This window comes from Chelonoidis abingdonii, chromosome 3 (genome assembly GCF_003597395.2).
Source record: "Chelonoidis abingdonii isolate Lonesome George chromosome 3, CheloAbing_2.0, whole genome shotgun sequence".
Taxonomy (NCBI): Eukaryota; Metazoa; Chordata; order Testudines; family Testudinidae; genus Chelonoidis; species Chelonoidis abingdonii.
In genome coordinates this window covers 41,194,467-41,218,319 of record NC_133771.1, presented here as the reverse complement: position 1 = coordinate 41,218,319, position 23,853 = coordinate 41,194,467, and the positions used below count along the sequence as shown (strand labels likewise).

At 43.1% G+C, this 23,853-nt stretch overlaps 1 protein-coding gene across 4 annotated transcripts in view; it reads right to left on the bottom strand.

Moving 5' to 3' along the window:
- The window catches only part of DLGAP2 (DLG associated protein 2), a 698,632-nt gene that overhangs the window by 626,762 nt on the left and 48,017 nt on the right, over positions 1 to 23,853 (bottom strand). The window contains exon 2 of one of the 4 annotated variants that reach the window (XM_032798258.2): positions 834 to 943. The exons of the other annotated variants lie outside the window; for them this stretch is intronic. Coding sequence (XP_032654149.1) covers positions 834 to 848 — 15 coding nt within the window. The 5' untranslated portion in view covers positions 849 to 943. The remainder of the gene's footprint in view (positions 1 to 833; positions 944 to 23,853) is intronic. 4 annotated transcript variants of the gene reach the window in all.

The following is a 23,853-nucleotide window of genomic DNA, read 5'->3' as shown; positions in this document are numbered from 1 at the left end:
TTTATAATTTGATACAATTAAAAAAAGTTTATAAAAATACTTCAGGATGAACAATACCATATTCATAAATTTAAAAACAACCACCCCCCACAAAACCCACTCACTTACAAATACTTGGAGTCTGAGCCTTCTCCATTTAGAGAGACAAGGTGGATGAAGTAATATCTTTTAGTGGCCCAACTTCTGTTGGTGAGAGACACAATAGTTCAAGCTTACACAAAGCTCTTCTCCCCTTACTTATCTGCATATTTTAATGACTTGCTCATGTGAGTAGAGGATGCAGGACTGGGCCTCTAACAAATATATTTCTTAAAATGGGATTTTATCTTGACAACATTGACACTTTAACTAGAGCAACACTAGGGGGCACTGCTGTAATAGTCTTTATATAATGCTTATAAACATAAGTGCACTTCTTTCCACACATTTTAATTTCTTCTGGTTTTAACAAGATTTCAGAATTTGTTGGTTTGTTGTAATATTGAAATGTTAGAAATTAAACTTTGTTGCAACTAAATTGCTAACTTGAATTCTAATTAGAAAAATTTTTAATGTAAAAGTTTTTATGTGAACAGCCAGCATGAATGTTCAGGACACCAATGGTTCTTCTTTGGGCCAGATTCTGCCACTTCTACTCACCTGGAGTAGGACCACACTTGGAGTAGTCCCATTGATTTCAGTATGACTCAGTATCAGTAAGCATGGCAGAACTAGCCCCCATATGATGTTATCTAACACTTGGAATCCAAATAACCATTTTGTATTCTCAGTGCAGTGGGGAAGTAATTTCTTCCCTGGAAATAATGGCGCTTCCTAGGAGGTTAAAATAGTACCTGAGTTGTCCCCATAATGTCTGAGCCTTGTGCATGTTGCAGGCATTCACAAGTAGCAGCAGTGGATGAACTTGCAGTGGTTACACTCGCACTTCAGAGGATGTGAAATCCTAAGATGAGGAGTGAATAGAAATGGGGAAAAATATGATAAAGATGCAAAAGACCCCCCACCCCCACCAAAAAAAAGTAAAGTATAAATCCATGTGGTGTGCACATAAAACAAAAATAAAACCATGGTCCCAAGCAGCATTTAATAAAATTGAGCACAGCAATGTAGCATGAAAGCAAGCAAGCATAGACACTGCACATCAACAATCATACCATAGAGAAAGCTTTAGATGTGTTTAAATTTACCACTGTGTATTTGTAACAGTTCTCATCGCTTCTTCTGCTCTTTACATGCAAAACCATGAGCTAGTTCCTGTTGGATTACAGACAGAATTCAGCATCTGATTCCTCTGCTTGTGCATTTGCTAAATAGAGTATGTTTTGTACACTGGACACTTACATACAAGTATTGGATTAAAATAAGTACTGCTGTTCTTAGACTAATCAACTTAGTGTCATATTTCATTAATAGCTCCCACCAAATGGAAAATGCAATTTATTCAGTGTCCACTAACCTTTCCCTTACAAATCCCAAGAATCTGAGGCCCATCTCAGATAAAAAAAACAGTGTTTTAATTAAGACAAAATAATTAATGTAACTTTTCTGATTCTAACAGACAGTATATCTTAGGTACAAATCAATAAAATGAGCAGTGAGATCACTCAGTCAATTACATGGTGAAGGAGAAAAAAATATCCATTTCCATTCTCCAGAAAATTAAACACTGAACTAGATTGTGACTTGGGTTATATGTTCTTGCAGCAAAGAGTCCTGTGGCACCTTATAGACTAACAGACGTATTGGAACATGAGCTTTCGTGGGTGAATACCCACTTTGTCAGATGCATGTCACCCACGAAAGCTCATGCTCCCAAATACGTCTGTTAGTCTATAAGGTGCCACAGGATTCTTTGCCGCTTTTACAGATCCAGACTAACATGGCTACCCCGCTGATACTTGATGTTCTTGCAGAGATCCCTCTGACACCTCTATATGGGCTACCCAGACCTTGCGAATAGCTTCTACTCCCTCCACGGAGCAGAAGGGCAGGGAATGGACAGTCTTGACTCTGCTCCCCAAGCCCAGTGCAGAGGCCAGTGCAACTGAGCCAAAGTGAGGGCGTCACTTACTTCTGCCCAGGAGCAGGAAGATGATTCGGAGGCACAAGGGGATAGGTCTGCAAAGTGGAACTTGTTCAGCTTTGCACTGACTATTAGGCACCATGTCACCTAGTGGAATCTACAGCTCTGAATTAGGCACCCAGACTCCCTACACAATACATGGAGAGAGATAAGTGCCTAAATACAGGATTCGCAGAAGACAGCATGCTGAGCAGGGAGCTGCCTAAGGCAGCTAATAGAAAATGCTAAGGAGAGGGGTGTTGCTTGAGCCCTGCCCCTCAAAGGGAGTTAGGCATTTAATGGGAGGAGTCTCTTTCTGCTCAAGATTCTCAGCCTTGAATGTGTTCCTGGACTTAGAGCTGACCTGGCTCAGGCACCCTTCTCACTACATATACATATATACACACATACAGCTTCAAATCATTTATTGGGGCATCATGGGAGTGAGAATTGACTCTAAAACCTGGTGATTAGGAGACACAGCTGGTTCTGGGTTTTGGTCCTTGCTCCAATTATTATTTAATTATTTTGTAAAAAGTGGAACAGCTTCAACAAGAGAGATAGCGGGCTTAGCTGTGAGCTAGGTGCCAGGTTCCAGGACTGAGGGAACTTTGCACATGCTCAGTGGCAGAAACACAAGTGCCTATGGGAATTTATTGGCAAAAACATTAGCACGTAGGGAATTTAGGTCCCCGGAATTAAAGGGTAGCTAAGCAGGGTTTTGAGGGTCTACATTTTTGATTTCGGCGTTTAGGATGCTACATCCCTTTGTGGATCTAGTCCAAGATTCCTGGGGCTAGCTTGGGAATGGTGAAGCTTACACACTGCCCACTGCTTGGGGCTGTCTCTAATAGCACACTCCAGCCCTGGGTTTGGAACACAGCTCTATAGCTATAGCTCCTTAGATTTTTAAAACTTAAAAAGAAAAGAAAGTAGCTAAATAAAAGCTTAACAAAGAAATGTATTGCGCCCTATATTTTACACATTGGTTATTTTAATAAAATTATTATAACTATAACAATAAATGCATCTGTATTATTGACATAAAAAGGTGCCTCTGCTACTGGATCTCTTCAACATTATTTAAAATAACAATAAAACAAAACCAAACAAGGAACAAAACCCCAACAAGGAGCTTAAAAACTCCAACAAATCTCCATCCCCAACACAACCCAATGGGTGAATCTGAGGAACAGAGATCTGATGGGAAAAGAAATAGTCGGTCCTGAAAGGCATGGGGAGGAATCTTCAGTTGTTATTGGAACTTCCAGTTTTCAGTAGTCATTGCAGTAAACAGTGTATGTTTAAATACATGCACAAGAAGAATGAGAAGAGAAGGGGCTAATTGGGTGGAAGTAGCCCCAGCAGCTATGACTGTATAAGCAAACTGGAAGTCTATGCTGGGAAGGCAGAAGAAGGCAAGACTGGATGCAACAGTATTCTCTAGAAGTAAGTGAAAAGGCTAGCTACTGATGTAAGTATAACATATAATAAGGCACAGTGGTGGTTAAAAAGAGCGAGAGGAGTTGTGGTCAATGACTGATGCTGGAAAGAACTCAGGGAACTACCCTATGACAGTACCCTACCGCAGGGCTAAAAGTTACTAGGGAACTCCTACTCATTCCCTTCTTTGTGGGTTTTTGGGAGAGGGATACCTATGTTCCCCTGGTTCATGCATTGTTCTAGAGTTTAGTAGGAGTCTGGATGCCATTGCCTACACTGAGGCTTCAAAAGCAGAAACATAGGCACAAAGAAAAATCTAGCCACCTACAAGGTTTGTGAGTGGCTGAGCAAGAGTTTTGTGAATCCCTGTGGGGCGTGATTCTGGGATTTAGGTGCCTAAAGTGGGAGGTAGACCCTTAAGTGAAGTGAAGTCCTTTTGTGAATCTAGCCCTCTATGCTTCAGTTCCCTATTTGCTAAATGGATAAATACACCTCTACCTCGATATAACGCTGTCCTCGGGAGCCAAAAAATCTTACCGCATTATAGGTGAAACCGTGTTATATTGAACTTGCTTTGATCCACCAGAGTGCGCAGCCCCACCCCCCCAGAGCACTGCTTTACTGCATTATATCCGAATTCGTGTTATATCAGGTAGCATTATATCAAGGTAGAAGTGTATATCAAAGGCTGTGAGATGCTCACACAAGTATCAAAGATAGATATAAGAGCATGTGCTTTTTTTTTTTTTTTTTTTTTTTTTTTTTTAAGGCTAGTTCTCTGGTTTGACTTACAGCTGAATATTAACAAAAACACTTGGTAAGTTTTCAACACAAGTTCATCTTTACTGAAGAACCAGTAGTATGACATTCATATAGCCTTTAGGATCAAAATTAAAATTAGCTTGCTTTTGCCTAGCAGCATTAAACATTAAATCACAACTCTTCTTCCATCACACTGATAAAGATCATCTGCATACACCAAATCATTTGTGTATGTTGCAACTTCCCCCTTACATGTTTCATTGTACATACAATGGACTAGAGCCTCACCTACTATAAACTGGTGCATTTCCACTGAAGTCAAGGGAAACACTGATTTACACCAGTTGAGAATCTGGCCTTACATTGAAAACGGAGTTTATCATTCAAGAATAAAGTTACAGTCTGACTCTCCCAGTATTTTAGCTCATATTCACATGTAATGATTTCACGTATATTCTGAACGAACTGGAAGATACCAAAAGAACTGATGACTAACAATGGATCCAACCACGTGTGGTACACAATCATAAAAACACAAACTGTACTGACTATCGCCCTTGTGTTATTTAAAGGTGAAGGTGAGCCTTTAAACAATGTTGTGATTGTCTCCCAGAACATTAAGAGTTAGAAGCCTCAAAATTCAAATGCAAGTTTGAATTTTAAATCTCATACCACCTATACAAGCTTGTTCTGCCTCTACATCAGTGTCCCAGAACCAAAAAAATTGAGTCAATCATATCATGACCTGATATACATCCTAATAATACATGACTAGATAGTGACTTGGACTATGTGCCTCTGCAGAGAATAAGGAGGAGTCAGAGAGCCTCCCCTTAAACTCCTCTGTGAGCCACTCAGAACTTGGAGCCAGGCCCACATGGATAACCAGGTACTGCCCACCTGCTTACCTAGAACTACCAAAAATCTCAGAGCAAACCAGCAGTAGACCTCACATTTATGTAAAATCTCTCTCCGTATAAGCATAAATGTGAATTGATTTGCATAAACATGCCTTAAGATGCACAGAAAGAGGTGAAGGGGCATAGAGTGAGAAGGGAGAGAGCAACTCCAGTAATTCATCCTCTACCTGCTTCCCCACCCTACCCCCATGGAAGCATTTCATTCTTCTCTCTCATCTCAGCATCAACATTTCAGACCAACACTCACCAAAAAACGAAACTTTGTTGTTCTAAAAATAAATAAATCACCAACCAATTTCACATCAAAAAGCCCCATCCCGTCTTCGACTTTTAGAGACCCACCAAATGGACAACAGTGCAGGGAAGATCATCTTTTCTTTCCAACCTCCCAAACTTGGGCAGCGGGAGTGGCGAGGGGGAGCTAGACTTCAGCTCTAGGAAGATCTTCACTCGCCCCACTTCTCTCTCTGCCCCACGGACAGCACAAGAAACCATAACAGGGGCTGCAGAGTCCGTAGAAACAGCTGATCCCTAACTGGCTGTGCTAAGAAGTACCCCCAGCCCATCAGCTGGGAAGTGGGAAGCAGAAGCTCTTCAAGCTTCCTGACCTGAGACACTAGGCTGACCCTCAGCACAGAAAGCAGTTTTGATTGGTTGCCCCTCTTCACAGATCCCTAGCAAGGTCTGAAAACCAGTAGAGTTGGCAGGCAGGTCTTTTTACTCCCTCCATGGAGCAAGTGTTGAGAATAATGGAGAATCTCCTCATTCCCTTGGCAAATCACTATACTGCTACAACAAGGTTGTCTCTGTGGCATAATGCCTCCTAGCATTACATCTGGGGTTGTGAAGCTTACCCACCACCCCTTGCTAAGGGCAGTGCCTAAAATCAAAGTCTAGTCCATAATAACTGACTTGAGAAGTGATGTATCTGCACTACCTTATTGTTATTGGCAGATTGTTTGTCCAGTTACTGTAGGTCAAGCACAGTATCGTGTCTTTACATCACTGCAGTAGAGAAGACTCAAGACTTTCTTAACTTTACAAAAAGACAGGTGATACCAAAAGAGACCACATTCAAAATTCCCCAGAAAGAAAAGGGTTTCTATTAATGCTATAGGGCCTTACTCTCATTTACATTAAGTTCTTTTAGTGATATCACTGTCTAAAGAGGGTGTAAATTATATTTTCACTTGTTTCGGGTCTCTTTACATTTCCAGAATGGTGTAAAGTGGCCTTAGTGTAAAGGAGAATCTGGCTCACTATGCTCCGCATCAGGGCCGGCTCCAGGCACCAGCTTAGCAAGCAGGTGCTTAGGGCGGCCACTCTGGAAAGGGGTGGCACGTCCAGGTATTTGGCAGCAATTCAGCGGAGGGTCCCTCGCTCCCGCTCGGAGAGAAGGACCTCCGGCTGAATTGCCACAGATCGCGATTGCTGCTTTTTTTTTTTTTTTGCTGCTTGGGGTGGCAAAACCCCTGGAGCCGGCCCTGCTCTGCACATAAACTAATGGCTGGACCAAGTTAAGTAGCTTACGCATGAAGCAGCACAGCCGTAGAGAATCACAGTTCTATAGCATAGGCTTATATATACATTGCCTTTTCTTAGTCCTAAAATTTCTTTCAAATTACAGACTGCTGTGTCAGTGTCTTCAAATAACCACTATATCAAAGCTTTTGCATCAACTATAAATCAAAGAATCGAATGAACAACATGTATATTCTATGGTAGATGCTATACCCCCTGGGGATTCAGGAAAATAGAGGTGCAGTATTACAGGGTCAATTGGTTTAGGTTCTCTTTGAAGTCTGAAGTCTAAAGGATATGTGTAACAACTTAGACAAGTGTAACCCAGAAAGAATTAAACACTAAAACAACCCTCACTCCAACATTTTTGTGTTACTCAAGCTAATACACTACATAATTGCTTACTTCTCTTTGAACTTACATGAGACTCAGGGAATTTTAAGCATAAAACATGCAATACATGAGATGAAAGGAAATGTAAAGCATCTTAACATCCGATGAATCTTTACAAGTGACAGCTTTAATGTAGGGATTATCTGTATTTATGAGTACATATTTTACCTAATAATCAGGGGACTCATTTGCAGACCCTATATAGACATATGTTTGGCCATTCATTTAGTCATGTGCATCAACAAAGGCGCATATGCAACTTGAGAATTTATCTGATAATATGTATTGGAAAGGAGAAGCATAAATGCATAGGCACAAAGATGTGTTTACCTAGGGAATGAAAGGCAAGACTTCTCTTTCTATGATATCTCTCATACCAACACAGATACTAGAAATTTGTTTCCTCTCTTGCGATTGCTAGAAATACTGCATTTGTCATGCTATTCCCTATACAGACTGATAAAAGCATAGGGTTGCCAAGCATACGGTTTTCGACTGCAATGCAGTGGCGTAGCCAGGTGGAGGGAACAGGGAGAGCAATGAAAAAAAAAGGCACCATCTGCTGTGGTGCTTTTACTCACCCAGCGGTTCTCCGGGTCTTCAGCGGCGGGCCCTTCACTTCCTCCGGGTGTCTTTGGTGGCACTGAAGGTCCTGCCGCTGAAGACCTGGAGCACTGCCAGGTGAGTAAAATAAAAATGCTGCAGCAGGTGGTGCCTTTTTTTTAGATCGCTCCCCCAGGTGAGTAAAAAAGGTGCCAAGAAATTGATAAGGCGCCACTTGTGCTCAGTGGGGGAGCAGTCGCTCCCCCCCCCCCCCCCCCAGCTACACTACTGGCCGAATGCCTTGTCAAAAAGGGACACTGGTGGCTCCCATCAGTATTGATGACCACGCCATTAAAAGTCCGATCAGCAGTGCAGCAGAGCTCAGGCAGGCTCCCTGCCTACCCTGGCTCCGCGTGGCTCCCAGAAACGGCCGGCATATCCCTGTGGCAGACAGGGGCAGACAGGGAGGCTCCACACGCTGCCCCCACTCTGAGCGCCAGCTCTCCATCTCCCATTGGCAAGGAACCACAGCCAATGGGAGCTGCGGGGGCAATGCCTGCAGACACAGGCAGTGCACACTGCGCACTGCATAAAGCCGCCTGGCCACCCTTGCACATAGGAGCCGGACATGCCAGCTGATTCCAGGCACCACATGGAGTCAGGATAGACAGGGAGTCTGCCTTAGCGCTGCTGCATCACCGACCGGAAGACACCTGAGGTAAATGCCGCCCAGCTGGAGCCTGCACTCCAAACCACTGCCACAGCCCTGATCCCCCTCCCAGAGCCCACACACCGTAACTCCTTCTGCACCCCAAACTGCTGTTCCAGCCCTAAGCGCCCTCCCACACGCAAACTCCTTCCTGGAGCCTACACCCCCTCCAGCAACCTAACCCTAGCCCTGAGCCCTCTCCCGCACTCAAACCACCACCTGGAGCCCACACCTTCTCTTGCACCCCAGTCCCCTGCCCCAGCCCTGAGTCCATTCCCATACTCCAAAACCCTCAGCTCCAGCCCAGAGCCCCCTCCTGCACCCCAAACCCCTCATTCCCAGCCCCACCCCAGAGCCTGCACCTCCAGTCAGAGCCCTCATCCCCCACCACACCCAGCCCCTTGCTCCAGCCTGCAGCCCCTTCCCGCACACTGAACCCCTCAAGGCGGCACACTAGCTGATTTTCAGTGGTGTACACGCTGCCTGGGTCCTGGCCACTGGTCCAGGGGATTCTGCATTTTAATTTAATTTTAAATGAAGCTTTTTAAACATTTTAAAAACCTTATTTACTTTATATACAACAATAGCTCAGTTATATATTATAGACTTATAGAAAGAGACCTAAAAACATTAAAATGTATTATTGGCCTGCAAAACCTTAAATTAGAGTGAATAAATGAGGACTCGGCACACCACTTCTGAAAGGTAAACATTTCAACTTTTTTATCAGCTTCAGAGCACATAATTTTCATATAATGTATTATATAAGAGATGATCTCGTATACTAAAAAAACAATTAAAAATAAAAGTATTCTATATATTTAAAAGAAATTCTCCTAGCATTTCAAAGTATATCTTAAAAAAAAATCTTTAGTCTCTAATTACAGTTTGATATTTAAATACTGTGAATAGTATTGAAAAAAGTTACATATAAACCACATGGGATCGAGAGGAGAAAGCTGAGGTTGAAAACACAATGTTCACTGCCTTTTGTGCTCATGAAAATGAGGGATGATAGCATTTTCCAGAAACAGAAGTGCTGTGCAAGCTTCACCATCCAATTTGTAATTGTGTTTAATTCTGATCTACAGCTCTGCCTTGAAAATCCCCTCTACCACCACCTACCTACCTTCCAGAGTAGCCAATAATGATGAATTATGTGACATCTATTCTGGCTAATGTCCATTAAACAAGACAATCCTCCTTATAGATTTGAACACCCCATTCGTAGGTGAAGATCTTTTGTATTCACCCACTGTGCCTCCCACTCCCCTATAACACACTTTCAGTTCACTCCATCAGAAATATCTCTGGAGAGAAAGTGATTTATTTTTGCATAGAAGATGTTTAAAAATACTTGAGTGCTGTGTTTATATTATACATAATTTTTCTTAGTATCCTGTGGAATTTAAAAAAGATTAAGCCAGAGTTAATGGTCCAGTGAGCTCCTCCAACAGCTCTTTTAAAACTCTTGGATGAAATTTATCTGGACCTGCTGATTTAAAAATGTCAGATTTTAGTAGCTTCTGTTTAATATCCTCCAGAGGTAATAGTGGAATGGAAAGAGTTATCACCATATGAAGAGACTATATCAGAGGTCGGCAATCTTTCAGAAGTAGTGTGCTGAGTCTTCATTTATTCACTCTGATTTAAGGTTTTGCGTGCCAGTAATACATTTTAACATTTTTAGAAGGTCTTCTTTCTATAAGTCTAAAATATATAACTAAACTATTGTTGTATGCAAAGTAAATAAGGTTTCTGAAATGTTTAAGAAGCTTCATTTAAAATTAAATTAAAATGCAGAGGCCCTCGGACCAGTGGCCAGGACCCGGGCAGTGTGAGTGCCACTGAAAATCAGCTCGCTTGCCGCCTTTGGCATGCATGCCATAAGTTGCCTACCCCTGATCTATATGCTGTTACATTCTCTCCCAGATCTAGGAAAGAAGCTCCGCCACCGCTGAGCCTCTTTCAGGCCCTTACTTCAGGGAACAGTTTATTATTTGATTACAAAAAACACACAACAAATCTTTCCCCTGACCTAAGCAGGCTGCAATGGCTGAGAGGCCTTTATCTTTGTCTTACCAAGCTAGAAAAAAAGACATACCCCTTCCTTTAAACATATGAGAGATAGGCATCCCATAACTATTTCCTGGCTGTTTTGCTTTCTTACAGTATTGCTACATTCTGTCTCCATGTGTGATCCTCTTTTCTGTAGTTTCCTAGAAGGACAAGGTCACTAGTGAGGACAGCTTTAAACTGGGTTCACTGGGGGAAGAAGACCAAAGCCCTGAGGTAAGTGGGAGGAAGCACAAGCAGGAGAGCACAAGATGGGAGGACTCCTGCCTCATACTGAGAAACCAGGATGATCAGCGAGTTATCTTAAGTGCCTATACACAAATGCAAGAAGCCTGGGAAACAAGCAGGGAAAACCAGAAGTCCTGGCACAGTCAAGGAATTATGATGTGATTGGAATAACAGAGACTTGGTGGGATAACTCACTTGACTGGAGTACTGTCATGGATGGATATAAACTGTTCAGGAAGGATAGGTAGGGCAGAAACGGTGGGGGAGTTGTATTGTATGTAAGAGAGGAGTACGACTGCTCAGAGCTCCAGTATGAAACTGCAGCAAAATCTGAGAGTCTCAGGATTAAGTTTAGAAGTGTGAGCAACAAGGGTGATGTCATGGTTGGAGTCTGCTATAGACCACCAGACCACGGGGATGAGGTGAATGAGGCTTTCTTCCATCAACTACCAGAAGTTACTAGATCACAGGCCCTGGTTCTTATGGGGGACTTCAATCACCCAGATATCTGCTGGGAGAGCAATACAGTGGTGCACAGACAATCCAGGAAGTTTTTGGAAAGTGTAGGGGACAATTTCCTGGTGCAAGTGCTGGAGGAACCAATTAGGGGCAGAGCTCTTCTTCACCTGCTGCCCACAAACAGGGAAGTATTAGTAGGGGAAGCAAAAGTGGATGGGAACCTGGGAGGCAGTGACCATGAGATGGTCGAGTTCAGAATCCTGATACAAGGAAAAAAGGAGAGCAAACCATGCCGAAGTGTAGGAAGAATAGTAAATATGGCAGGTGACCAGCTTGGCTTAACAGTGAAATCCTTGCTGATCTTAAAACACAAAAAAGCAGCTTACAAGACAGGGCCGCCCAGAGGATTCCGGGGGCCTGGGGTCTTCGGCGGCGGGGGGCCCCTGCTTTGGCGGTAATTCGGTGGCGGGGGGTCCTTCTGTTCCAGGACCCACCGCCAAAGTGCCCCGAAGACCCGCAGTGGGGACCCCCCACCGCCAAATTACCGCCGAAGCGGGACCCGCCACCAAAGTGCAGCCAGGTCTTTGGCAGTAATTCGGCGGCAGGGTCTTCGGGGCACTTCGGCGGTAATTCGGCAGCGGGGGGCCCTTCTGTTCCGGGCCCTGTCGCTGAATTACCGCCAAAGACCCAGCTGCACTTCGGCGGCGGGTCCCGCTTCGGTGGAAGGATCCCCTGCCGGTGAAAATAAGGAGCGGAAGAAGCTCCGGGGGGCCGGGCCCCGAGAAAGTTTTCCGGGACCCCCAGAGTGAGTGAAGGACCCGCTCCAGGGGGCCCTGAAAAACTCTCACGGGGGCCCCTGTGGGGTCCAGAGCCAGGGGCAAATTGCCCCTCTTGCCCTGCCCCCCCCCCGGGCGGCCCCGTTACAAGAAGTGGAAGATTGGACAAATGACCAGGGAGGAGTATAAAAATATTGCTCAGGCATGCAGAAATGAAAGCCAGAAGCCCAAATCACACTTCGAGTTGCAGCTAGCAAGGGACGTGAAGAGTAACAAGAAGGGTTTCTTCAGATATCTTAGCACCAAGAAGAAAGTCAAGGAAAGTGTGGCCCTTACTGAATGAGGGAGGCAACCTCGTGACAGAGGATGTGGAAAAAGCTAATATACTCAATGATTTCTTTGCCTCTGTCTTCACGAACAAGGTCAGCTCCCAGACTGCTGCACTGGGCGGCACAGCATGGGGAGCAGGTGACCAGACCTCTGTGGAGAAAGAAGTGTTTCAGGACTATTTAGAAAAGCTGGATGAGCACAAGTACATGGGGCCGGATGCTCTGCATCTGAGGCTGCTAAAGGAGTTGGCAGAGATGATTGCAGGTAAGTATTACCACAATATTCTTGCTGGCAAGTTAAAGAAGTATGAGCTAAAAAAAAAAAGAGTGAGAGAACAGAACTTTCTAAGCATACTGCAAAACTCAACAAATCTGGGCTGAGGTTAACAATAGGGGAAGCTATTTCCAAACCTAGCACCTATCACAGAGAAGGCTCTACTCATAGTCCCATCTTGTTTTGTTGTGGGACCCCTAAAATCATGGAGCAGGTCCTCAAGGAATCAATTCTGAAGCACTTAGAGGAGAGGAAAGTAATCAGGAACAGTCAGCATGGATTCACCAAGGGCAAGTCATGCCTCACTAACCTAATTGCCTTCTATTACAAGATAACTGGCTCTGTGGATGAGGGGAAAGCAGTGGATGTGTTATTCCTTGACTTTAGCAAAGCTTTTGATATGGTCTCCCACAGTATTCTTGCTGGCAAGTTAAGAGTATGGGCTGTGGCAATGAATAGGAGCGTTAAGGTTGTGACTTAGCAGAAAGTCAGTGACTGCTACGATTAAGGATGCCGAAGGCTACGGTGCAGTTCCTGCCTCACAGAATCTAGTGGTTACAGTTGGAGAGAAGTAATATATGAGTACAGGTGCCCGTTGTGCAAGAAGGTAATGACATTGGGGCTGTATAAAGGGATGACCAGATCGTGGGACCATGATCATTGGAGTGATATTAGTTGGGGACTTGGTTCTGTTTTGAGCGAGTGGTTGACTAGATACATCCTGATGTCCCTATTCAAACTAGTATATCTACGATTACTATGATTTGGAAATCTTTTGTTATGGTGTTTCTGCAAACTAGTTAAAAATACGTACTTACAGATACAGCCTTGAAGGCATTATCTACCATGTGCAAATTTCTTCAGATACTGAATTATTTTAACTAAATGAGCTTTCTCTTTAATTTACTAACTATAGACTAAGTTTACTGTTTCAATTATTTTTGATAAAATGACATTCCTCCTTAGAATTATTTCTTTCGCTGATATATTCAGCATTTGACGTTGCAAATAGGTGATGCTGTCCAAAATTATGTTCTCAGTACGTTACAGATTGACCTATCACAGGAACAGCTCATTTTGTTTTTAGTTATATTCTGAGTAACAGTTAGCTTAGGTCTAGGTTCAGCTTTTATAAATTATATTTGTTTAACTCACTAAATGAGCCAAGATTAATTGTTCTTGGTCACATTCGTGAAAAACATCATGCCTCATATTAAACAAAAATATGGGGTCCTATTTCATCATTCTGTGGTAATTCACGTGATTAGCAACCAGAACTAACTTCGAAAATAATTTAGACTATTAACATTGCTATTCACTATGATAACTTACGTTCAAGTTTTGGAAAGTAGAATGATTAATATTGTGAAATAGAGGATAGAAATGCGCGTCTGTATCTGTAAGCAAATTTGTGTGGAATGCTGCATCCGGTGTCAGGATACAGCATTACCAGTTAGATACATTTGCACATTAAGGGGCAATTGGTGAAGTATTAGCCTTAGATCGATAAGAGTTAGTAAGGAAGTAGGATATGCATGCTGTGCCCCAGGTGAATTTTACTGTTTTGCTTTCTTTGTCCCTTTGTCTAATTCCCGCTCTTTTATCTGTATAAATAAGACTGTTTGGTCTTGCATGGCCACTCACATTATCTGGGTGCTATTGGCGGAGCGCTGTGCTAATAAAACAGAGTGGTCTGACAAATTGTGAGTCCTGATTCTAACTTTGACACTTCCTTATTAAACCACAATTAAACAAAGTCATTGCTTCATTTAGTGGCTCCAGGCCTGATCCCATGCCCATTCGAAACAATCGGAGTCTTCCCATTGACTTTAATGAGCCTTAAATCAGGCCCACAGTGCACCACATGTGAGGTTTACATTCAGAAGCAAATTCAGGATTCAGCTTCTTGGCCAGAAAACGGATGCTGTCTATTTAAGGTAACAGCTCCAGGGACTGACCAAACAGCTCTGTAGCAAGAGAGGCGATCAGCTCTCCCCGATCCATGGACAGAGCAGCACAACAAAATGGGAAGGGGAGGGGTCAGCATGGGATTACAAATCATTGCATGAAATGGCATCCTAGAATTAAAAGGCTAATGAAAAACCAACAACACATTTTGTTATCTTGATATTCTGATTCACTACACTATGAACTTCTCGTATATAATCATCTCTTGCAACACATAAATAAATACAGTCTATCTTTCATAGCCAGAGGGCCAATGCAGAAATGGCAAGCATTTGATAAAGAAAAATGCCTGCATCTGTGCTATAAACATAATGCAAGTGCAATAAGTTTCCAAGTGCAATTCCAGGTGTTCGTTTTATCCTGTAAAGCCCTTCCTGGTTTAGGACCAATGAATCAAACTGGAAACCCTTTATATGATGGAAATCGTTTCAAGCTAGAGGTGCCGCAGCACCTCTAGTCCCAGCACTTATGGGACTATGTTACCTGAGAAATTGCCTCTCTCCCTCTGACATGGAGTCGCAGTGCCCCCCTCCAGGCCAACGGGGGCTGTGGGAAGAGCGGCCAGCAATCCCTTGGCCCGCGCCGCTTCCTGCAGCCCCCATTGGCCTGGAGCGGCGAACCACAGCCAGTGGGAGCTGCGATTGGCCAAACCCGTGGATGCAGCAGGTAAACAAACCAGCCCGGCCCACCAGGGACTTTCCCTGAACGAGTGAAGGACAGGCTTTGAGAACCACTGAGTTAGGGGACTAAGACAGAAATTACTGAGTGAGGTTTACAGATTCCAAGGCCAAAAGGAAGCATTATGATCATCTAGTTTGACTGTCTTTATAGCACTGGCCATAGGACTTCCTCAAAATAATTCCATTTGAACGACAGCATATCTTCATTAAATTCAATCTTGATCTCATGACTCAGCATGCCACCCGGGTCACTTTAAAAGTCTCTCCCATCTTGGGTAGCAAAGTCCAACAAATAATCCTAAAACCTTGTATCAGGTCTCTAGCCCCTGACTCAGCACCTAACGGTTCTTATGCCCATCTCTCTGGGCTCTGAATTGTCCTGACCCTCTTTACAGAGGGGCTTCATGACACCTGCTCATAGGCTGGTAGAAGATGGGCCTGTGTTCCCCTACACTGAGTTTCAGTCCAAGGTCTGCTCTGTCAAACACCTTTCCACTGCCTCCTTCGACTCCTTCCTACCATTAGCCTGTTCTCAGGTCTTTTCCCCAGCCCCTTTCTTGGCTTTTTGTAATAACACCACCTCCCTAGAGGTCTGGCTTCTATCTTTATGTCAGGAAGCACTAGCGAAGCTAACACCAATCCTGTGCCTTCCAGAAATCTTCACTTTCTAGTGCCCAGAGTGTGACTGCATAGTTCTTCCTCCTCTCCCTGCAGTGCCTAAAATTCCAGTTCAAATGCCTACCTCTAGTGCTTCACTGTCTTTGGTCAATGGCAGAGCCAGGTTTTGCTACTGGGGCGGGAGGGGGAAAGACGGAGGTTGTTCTATGGCCTGGGTTATGCAGGAAGTCAGACTAGATCAGAGGTTCTCAAACTGGGGGTTGGGACCCCTCAGGGAGTCGCAAGGTTATTATGTGGAGGGTCGTTAGCTGTCAGTCTCCACCCCAAACCCTGCTTTGCCTCAAGCATTTATAATGGTGTTAAATATATAACAAGTGCTTTTAATTTATAGGGGGGGGGTCTCACTCAGACATTTGTTACGTGAAACAAAAGTTTGAGGACCACTGCACTAAATGATCTAATGGTCTCATCTGGCCTTAAAATTTATCTAGTGCTGTGAGTCTTTCCTCCTCACACTATGATGTTCTCCTCTTTCTAGAGCATCTTCTCAAACAAATCAGTTAGTGCTATTCAGGCTGTGCCTGTACCTCACAGCCATGTCTGAAGCACAGTGAAATTGGCAGGTGACTATGTTGTGTTCACACTGCTAATGTTGCAATTAGATGGAATATGTACTTTGCAAGAGCACAGTAAGAACATAAGAACATACGAATGGCTATACTGGGTCAGACCAATGGTCCATCCAGCCCAATATTCTAACTATCGACAGTGGCCAATGCCAGGTGTCCCAGAGGGAGTGAACCTAACAGGTAATGATCAAGTGATCTCTCTCCTGCCATCCATCACCACCCTCTGACAAACAGAGCCTAGGGACACCATTCCTTACCCATCCTGGCTAACAGCCATTAATTGACTTAACCTCCATGAATTTATCCAGTTCTCTTTTAAACCCTGTTATAGTCCTAGCCTTCACAACCTCCTCAGGCAAGGAGTTCCACAAGTTGACTGTGTGTTGTGTGAAGCTAAGAACTCCTTTTGTTTTAAACCTGCTGCCCAATTATTTCATTTGTGCCCCTAGTTCTGATATTATGGAACCAAAGTTAGAATAACTTTTCCTTATTCACTTTCGCGCCACATCACTCGATGATTTATATACCTCCATCATATACCTGGCCTTAGTCTCTTTTCCAAGCTTTGAAAAGTTGTAGCCTTTTTAATCTCTCTTCATAGGGACCCGTTTCCAAAATTCCTTAATCATTTGTGTTACCTCCTCTGAACCTTTTCCAATGCCAGTATATTTTTTCTGGAGATGAGACATCACATCTGTACGCAGTATTCAAGATTGTGGCTGTACCATGGTTTATGTATAGCAGTAAGAGATTCCTCCGTCTTATCTCTATCCCTTTTTGATGATTCTAAATCCTGTTATGCCTTTTTGGACTGCCGCTGCACACTGCATGGACATCTTCAGAGAACTATCCACTATGACTCCAAGATCTCTTTCCTTATTAGTTGTAACTAAATTTCATTTTGCCATTTTGTTGCCCACTCACTTAGTTTTGTGAGATCTTTTTGAAGTTCTTCACGGTCTGCTTTGGTCTTAACTATCTTGAGCAGTTTAGTATCATCTGCAAACTTTCCCACCTCATTTTTTACCCCTTTCTGAAGATCATTTATGAATAAGTTGAATAGGATTGGTGCTAGGACTGACCCTTGGGGAACACACTAGTTACCGCTCACCATTCTGAAAATTTACCACTTATTCCTATCCTTTGTTCCCTGTCTTTTAACCAGTTCTCAATTCATGAAATGATCTTCCCTCTTATCACGTGACAACTTAATTTACGTAGGAGCCTTTGGTGAGGGACCTTGTCAAAGGCTTTCTGGAAATCTAAGTACATTATGTCCACTGGATCCCCCTTGGCCACATATTTGTTGACCCCTTCAAAGAACTCTAATAGATTAGTAAGACATGATTTCCCTTTCAGAAACCATGTTGACTTTTGTCCAAAAATTTACGTTCTTCTATGTGTCTGACAATTTTATTCTTAAGATTGTTTCAACTAATTTACCTGACACTGGCATTAGACTTACCGGTCTTTAATTGTCGGGATCACCTCTAGAGCCCTTTTTAAATATTGGCATTACATTAGCTATCTTCCAGTCATTGGGTACAGAAGCCGATTTAAAGGACAGCTTACAAACCACAGTTAGTAGTTCCGCAATTTCACATTTGAGTTCTTTCAGAACTCTTGGGTGAATGCCATCTAGTCCCAGTGACTTGTTACTGTTAAGTTTATCAATTAATTCCAAAACCTCCTCTAGTGACACCTCAATCTGTGATAATTCCGGCTCAGGTTCGGGAATCTCTCTAACATCCTCAGTCGTGAAGACTGAAGGAAAGAATTCCTTTAGTTTCTCCACAATAACTTTATCGTCTTTTAAGTATTCCTTTTGTATCTCGATCATCCAGGGGCCCCACTGGTTGTTTAGCAGGCTTCCTGCTTCTGATGTACTTAAAACAAACATTTTGTTATTACCTTTTGAGTTTTTGGCTAGCTGTTCTTCAAACTCCTTTTTGGCTTTTCTTATTACATTTTTACAGTCTTAGTGATACTAACTACATATAAAGTAGGACTCCGCTATTCAGCTAAAGGAAGGGAGGGAAAAGGAAGCCGGTGTGGGACAACTTGGAATTCCCGTTACTGCAGTGAATATGACGCACAGGGATTTTTTCAACAGTGATGTGCCCTGTTCAGAAGGACATATCAGAAAATATGAATAGTTAGAACTGTCAGGATACCAGTGTAACAACTAAAGAAGATATAAAGGAGAAGAGGACTTTGAGGTATTATTCATCAGGTCCAACAGAGAATTTTGAGAAAGCTGAAATAGCATCTGCAGTACAGAGTGGGAACAAAAGGTGCACTGCAAACTGCAGAAACTGGAATAGCATCTGCAGTACATGGGCTCAATCCTGACAACATAAAATTAATTGTGAATAATCTCATTGATTAAAGTAGGTCTGCTCATGTGTGCAAGTGTCTGCAGAATTGTGGAATGCTAAATTATATTATCCTGTTCAACTTCTTGATGCCACTGTGTAAAATATCTTATTTAAAGTTAATCTTAGCCATACCTGGCAGAGTATTGAAGGCTTTTATGGTGAACACATCTGGTGCATATAAGCAAGTCCATTTTTGGTTCAAAAGTATATGACAGGATCTCTGTGTATGTTCATACATACATGTACACACACCTCAGCAACCATTATATTTAGTTACCTAAAACTTTCCATTATAAAAAATTCTTCCGACAATTTTTGAAGAGTTCTTACGTCATTTCGATGGTTTGCTGCAGCACTTAGAAATTTGGCAGGCACACATCTGGGGTCAGGGAGGTGGCTGCCAAATTTGGAATTCACATGCTGCACTGAATGAAGCACAGAGAAAATCATGAATCATAGAGTTTAAGGCCAGAAGGGACTACCAGCTTATGTAGTCTAATCTTCAGTACATCACAGGCCACCAACACACTAAATCCAACAACTGGACATAGATTACAGGCTTCAGAAGACTAAACTACTCAGAAAACCCCATGCCAGAAAGGACACTGGACCATCTCGACTGACCCTCTCCATAACACAGACTATAGAATTTCTCCAAATTAATTGAGTGACACAGGCAGAGAATAGGAGGGATTGAGGTGCACCAATGCCCCTGCAATAGCAGGGAATTGTTTAAGTGAGATACACCCAGATGATCCAAGCAAATAACCAATGCCCCACACTGCAGAGGAAGGCAAAAAACCCAAAACAAACCCAAATTCACTGACAATCTGACCTGGTAGGAAATTCCTTCCTGCTCCCACCTAAGGTGGTCAGTTAGACCCTGAGCACGTGAGCAAGAACCAGCCAGCCAAGCACCCAAGAAAAAGATTCCTCAGTACCACTTCAGAGCAACAGCCACCCTGTCCTGTGTCCCATCTCCAGATGTTGCCATCTATGATGCTTGAGACAAAATAAACAAATAAACAAACGTAATACAGTAGGGACAAATCCCTTCCTGCCCCCTGCAGCTCACTGGAGATTTTAGTGAAACATGAGATTTTAGGAACATAAGACAAACTACCAAGGTCCCTCAGGTGGCTGAGCCCCGCGCCACCTTCTCAAGCAGAAATGACCTATCACACAATCCCACTCATAAATTTGTCCAGCTCTACCATAAAATTAATTAGGCTGTTTGGCCCCAAAACGCCTTCTGAGAGACAATTCCAGAACCTCAGTTCTCTGATAGTTAGAAACCTCTTTTAATTTCAAGTCTGAATTTACTCATGGCCAGTTTATACCCATGTTCTTGTATCAACATTGTCCTTTAGCTTAAAAAGCTCTTCACACTCTCTTCTGTTTACCCCCAATATATTTATACAGAACAATTATATCCCCTTTCAGTCTTCATTTTGCTAGGCTAAACAAGCTAAGCTCTTTAGTCTCCTCTCATAAGATTATATAATCATATGTCTGGAACGGATCTTGAGAAGTCATCTAGTCCAGTCTCCTGCACTCTTAGCAGGACTGAGTATTATCTAGACCATCTCTGACAGGTGTTTGTCTAACCTGCTCTTAAAAATCTCCAAGACGGAGATTCCACAACCTCTCTAGGCAATTTATTCCAGTGCTTAACTACCCTGACAGTTAGGAACTTCTTCCTGATGTTCAACCTAAATTACCCTTCCTGCAATTTAAGCCCATTGCTTCTTGTCCTATCTTCAGAGGTTAAGAAAAACAATTTTTCTCCCTCTTCCTTGTAACAATCTTTTAAAAACTTGAAAACTGTTGTCATGTCCCCTCTCAGTCTTCTCTTTTCCAGACTAAACAAACCCAATTTTTTTCAATCTTCCCTCATAGGTCACATTTTCTAGACCTTTAATCATTTTTGTTGCTCTTCTCTGGACTTTCTCCAATTTGTCCACATCTTTCCTGAAAGGTAGCCCCCAGAACTGGACACAATATTGTAGTTGAGGCATAATCAGCATGGAGTAGAGCAAAAGAATGACTCCTCATGTCTTGCTTACAACACTCCTGCTAATAAATTCCAGAATAAGGTTCGCTTTTTTTGAAACAGTGTTACACTGTTGACTCATATTTAGTTTTTGGTATACTCTGACCCCCAGATCCCTTTCCGCAGTACTCCTTCCTAGGCAGTCATTTCCCATTTTGTATGTGTGCAACTGATTGCTCCTTCCTAAGTGGAGTACTTTGCACTTGTCCTCACTGAATTTCATCCTGTTTATTTCAGACCATTTCTCCAGTTTGTCCACATCATTTTGAATTTCAATCCTATCCTCCAAAGCAATTGCATCTCCTCCGAGTTTGGTATTGTCCGCAAAAACAGGCCCTTGATTCTCCTGATCATTCTAGTAGCTCTTCTCTGCAACTGTTCCAGTTTGAATTCATCTTTTCTGAACATGGGTGACCAAAACAGTACACAGTATACCAAATATGGTCTTACCAATGCCTTGTACAATGGTAGTAGCAATTCTCTAGCTCTTTTGGAATCCATTTTGAGTTAAACAAGGTATAAGCTGCTGAAAATGGCCATTACTGGTCAGTGTTTCACACAGCAGTTTGTTTTGCAGTGTGGCAAAATCCCTCAGCATTCTATGAGCACTGCACGGACACTACGCCAGCGGCTCACTCCAGCAGAGCAGAACATCCAGGTGAGAAAATGTGGAAGAGGAGGGTCATTATCATTCCTCCTGCTGCAAACACCTGTCAGGGATGGTCTAGAGCAGTGCTTCTCGAAGTCAGGTCACTGCTTGTTCAGGGAAAGCCCCTGGCGGTCCGGGCCAGTTTGTTTACCACTCGTGTCCACAAGTTCAGCTGATCGCGGCTCCCACAGGCCAATGGAGGCTGCGGGAAGGGCGGCAAGTACATCCCTCGGCCCGCACCACTTCCCGCAGCCCTCTTTGGCCTGGGACGGTGAACCGCAGCCAGTGGGAGCCGCAATCGACCGACCCTGACGATGCAGCAGATAAACAAACCGGCCCAAACCACCTGGAGCTTTCCCTGGACAGGCGGCAGACCAGCTTTGAGAAGCACTGGTCTAGATAATACTTAGTCCTGCCTTGGATGCAGAGGACTGGAGTAGAAGACCTCTTGAGCTCCCTTCCAGTCCTATGATTTTATGATTTTCTCCATCAGAGCAGACTTATAGAATTCAACAGATCTTACACGAGTGAAGTTATTCTCATATGTGTTTCCAGGTCTGGACCCACACAGTGGGGCTTCCTTAATTTTGCCAGGATTACTTCTCTCCTGGCTCCTCCAGATCTTTCTGTTGTTCATCTTTTCTCACTCCTTCTTTTGAGTTTGATGTGATTACTCAAGATAGTAAGCACTATGATAGATAGTATGATGATTGCAGTTCTGGGCCCTAAGTTAAAAGACATTAACAAATACTGGGGTTTAGGAGAAGGAGAAATTGTGGTTCCAACAATAAAATTACAGGATTGCTTTGGCTGGTAATTCTTTGAGAGAAAAATGAAGGCTTATAGGCTCCTGGAAAGAAGCATGTTCAAGAGGAGGTTTGGAGAAGCTGCAGTCCTAGTGGACTAGATCAGGACTGGGAGGGAGGGGCAGAAATTGGAAGATGTATGGAGATAAGAGTGAGACTGGAAGACCAAGGGAATGAGTAGGGTGTGACTTGGGTAGGGTGAAGGAGGGGAGGTAAATATAAAAAGATGAGAGGTAGCCAGGAGCCATGCTGGGAAGGGTTTTGAAGGCAACAAGAGCTTTAATGTGATGAAGCCACATGGCTGAATTAAAGTTTTTTTTTTTCCATTGAATAATCTGATACTGTGGCTCGTAACTGCTTGTGCAGTATTCACTCATTGATATAGTGCAGACCTTTGGCCAATTCTTTGTTTTTACAAAAAACACTGTTAACACTAATACATTAATGATTTATTACAGTTACCTCTATACTGGATTTCAAAATCTGCATTTTACATTTTTGCTCATTATTTTGGTTTGAATTTATTGAATAGAAAGAGAGTTAAAAGGTTACACTATTATTCAGTATCAGAGGGGTAGCCGTGTTAGTCTGGCTCTGTAAAAGCAGCAGAGAATCCTGTGGCACCTTATAGACTAACAGACGTTTTGGAGCATGAGCTTTCGTGGGTGAATACCCACTTCGTCAGATGCATGTATTATTCAGATCTCTCTTTTCTGCTTAGGGAAGGAGCAGCCTTAATAAAGACACAACAAAACAATTAATAAGGACTAATTAACAAAATATTTTTAAAGAAGGACTTCAATACTGGAAATTAAGATTTAAAAGAGAGAAACCACAGGTATACACGTTCATATTACACCTGATCTGGCTCTTATTCAAATTAATGAAGGGATTGGGCCCTTAGCCAGGCTTTGTCAATTCCCATTTCAGAGCTTTCTCCCTCAAAGTACTACTTCCCCTTCTGCCTTAGCTGCATTGACATCAGAATTCTCCATTCTGACATCTGTAAATTGTTATGGAAATCACTATAATAGCACAGATTCCACACACAGACATGATTCTCCTTGCCTTGCCACTTGTGCAGTCATTTATTTACACTTTGATAAGTATGTGCAAAGTGGTTGCAAAACACTAGCATTCTGATGCAATCGTGTTTTACACTCGCTTCATAAGGTGCAAGGCAGGTGAGAATTAGACCCTGTAATTTCCCTACAGGCACAGATATTCAGGGCCACCCAGAGGATTCAGGAGGCCTGGGGTCTTCAGCGGCAGGGGGGCCGCCACCACCGAATTGCCGCCGAAGACCTGGAGCGGAAGAAGCTCCAGAGGCCCGGGCCCCACAAGAGTTTTCTGGAGCCCCCAGAGTGAGTGAAGGACCCTGCTCCAGGGACCCCAAAAAACTCTTGTGGAGGCCTGTCATAAATAGATAGCTAAGGGTTAATGTTTCTTTTACCTGTAAAGGGTTAACAAAGAGAACCAAACACCTGACCAGAGGACCAATCAGGAAACTAGATTTTTTCAAAACTCAGGGAGGGAATGTTGGGTCTGTGTCTTTTGTCTGGCTCTCAGCTATGAGA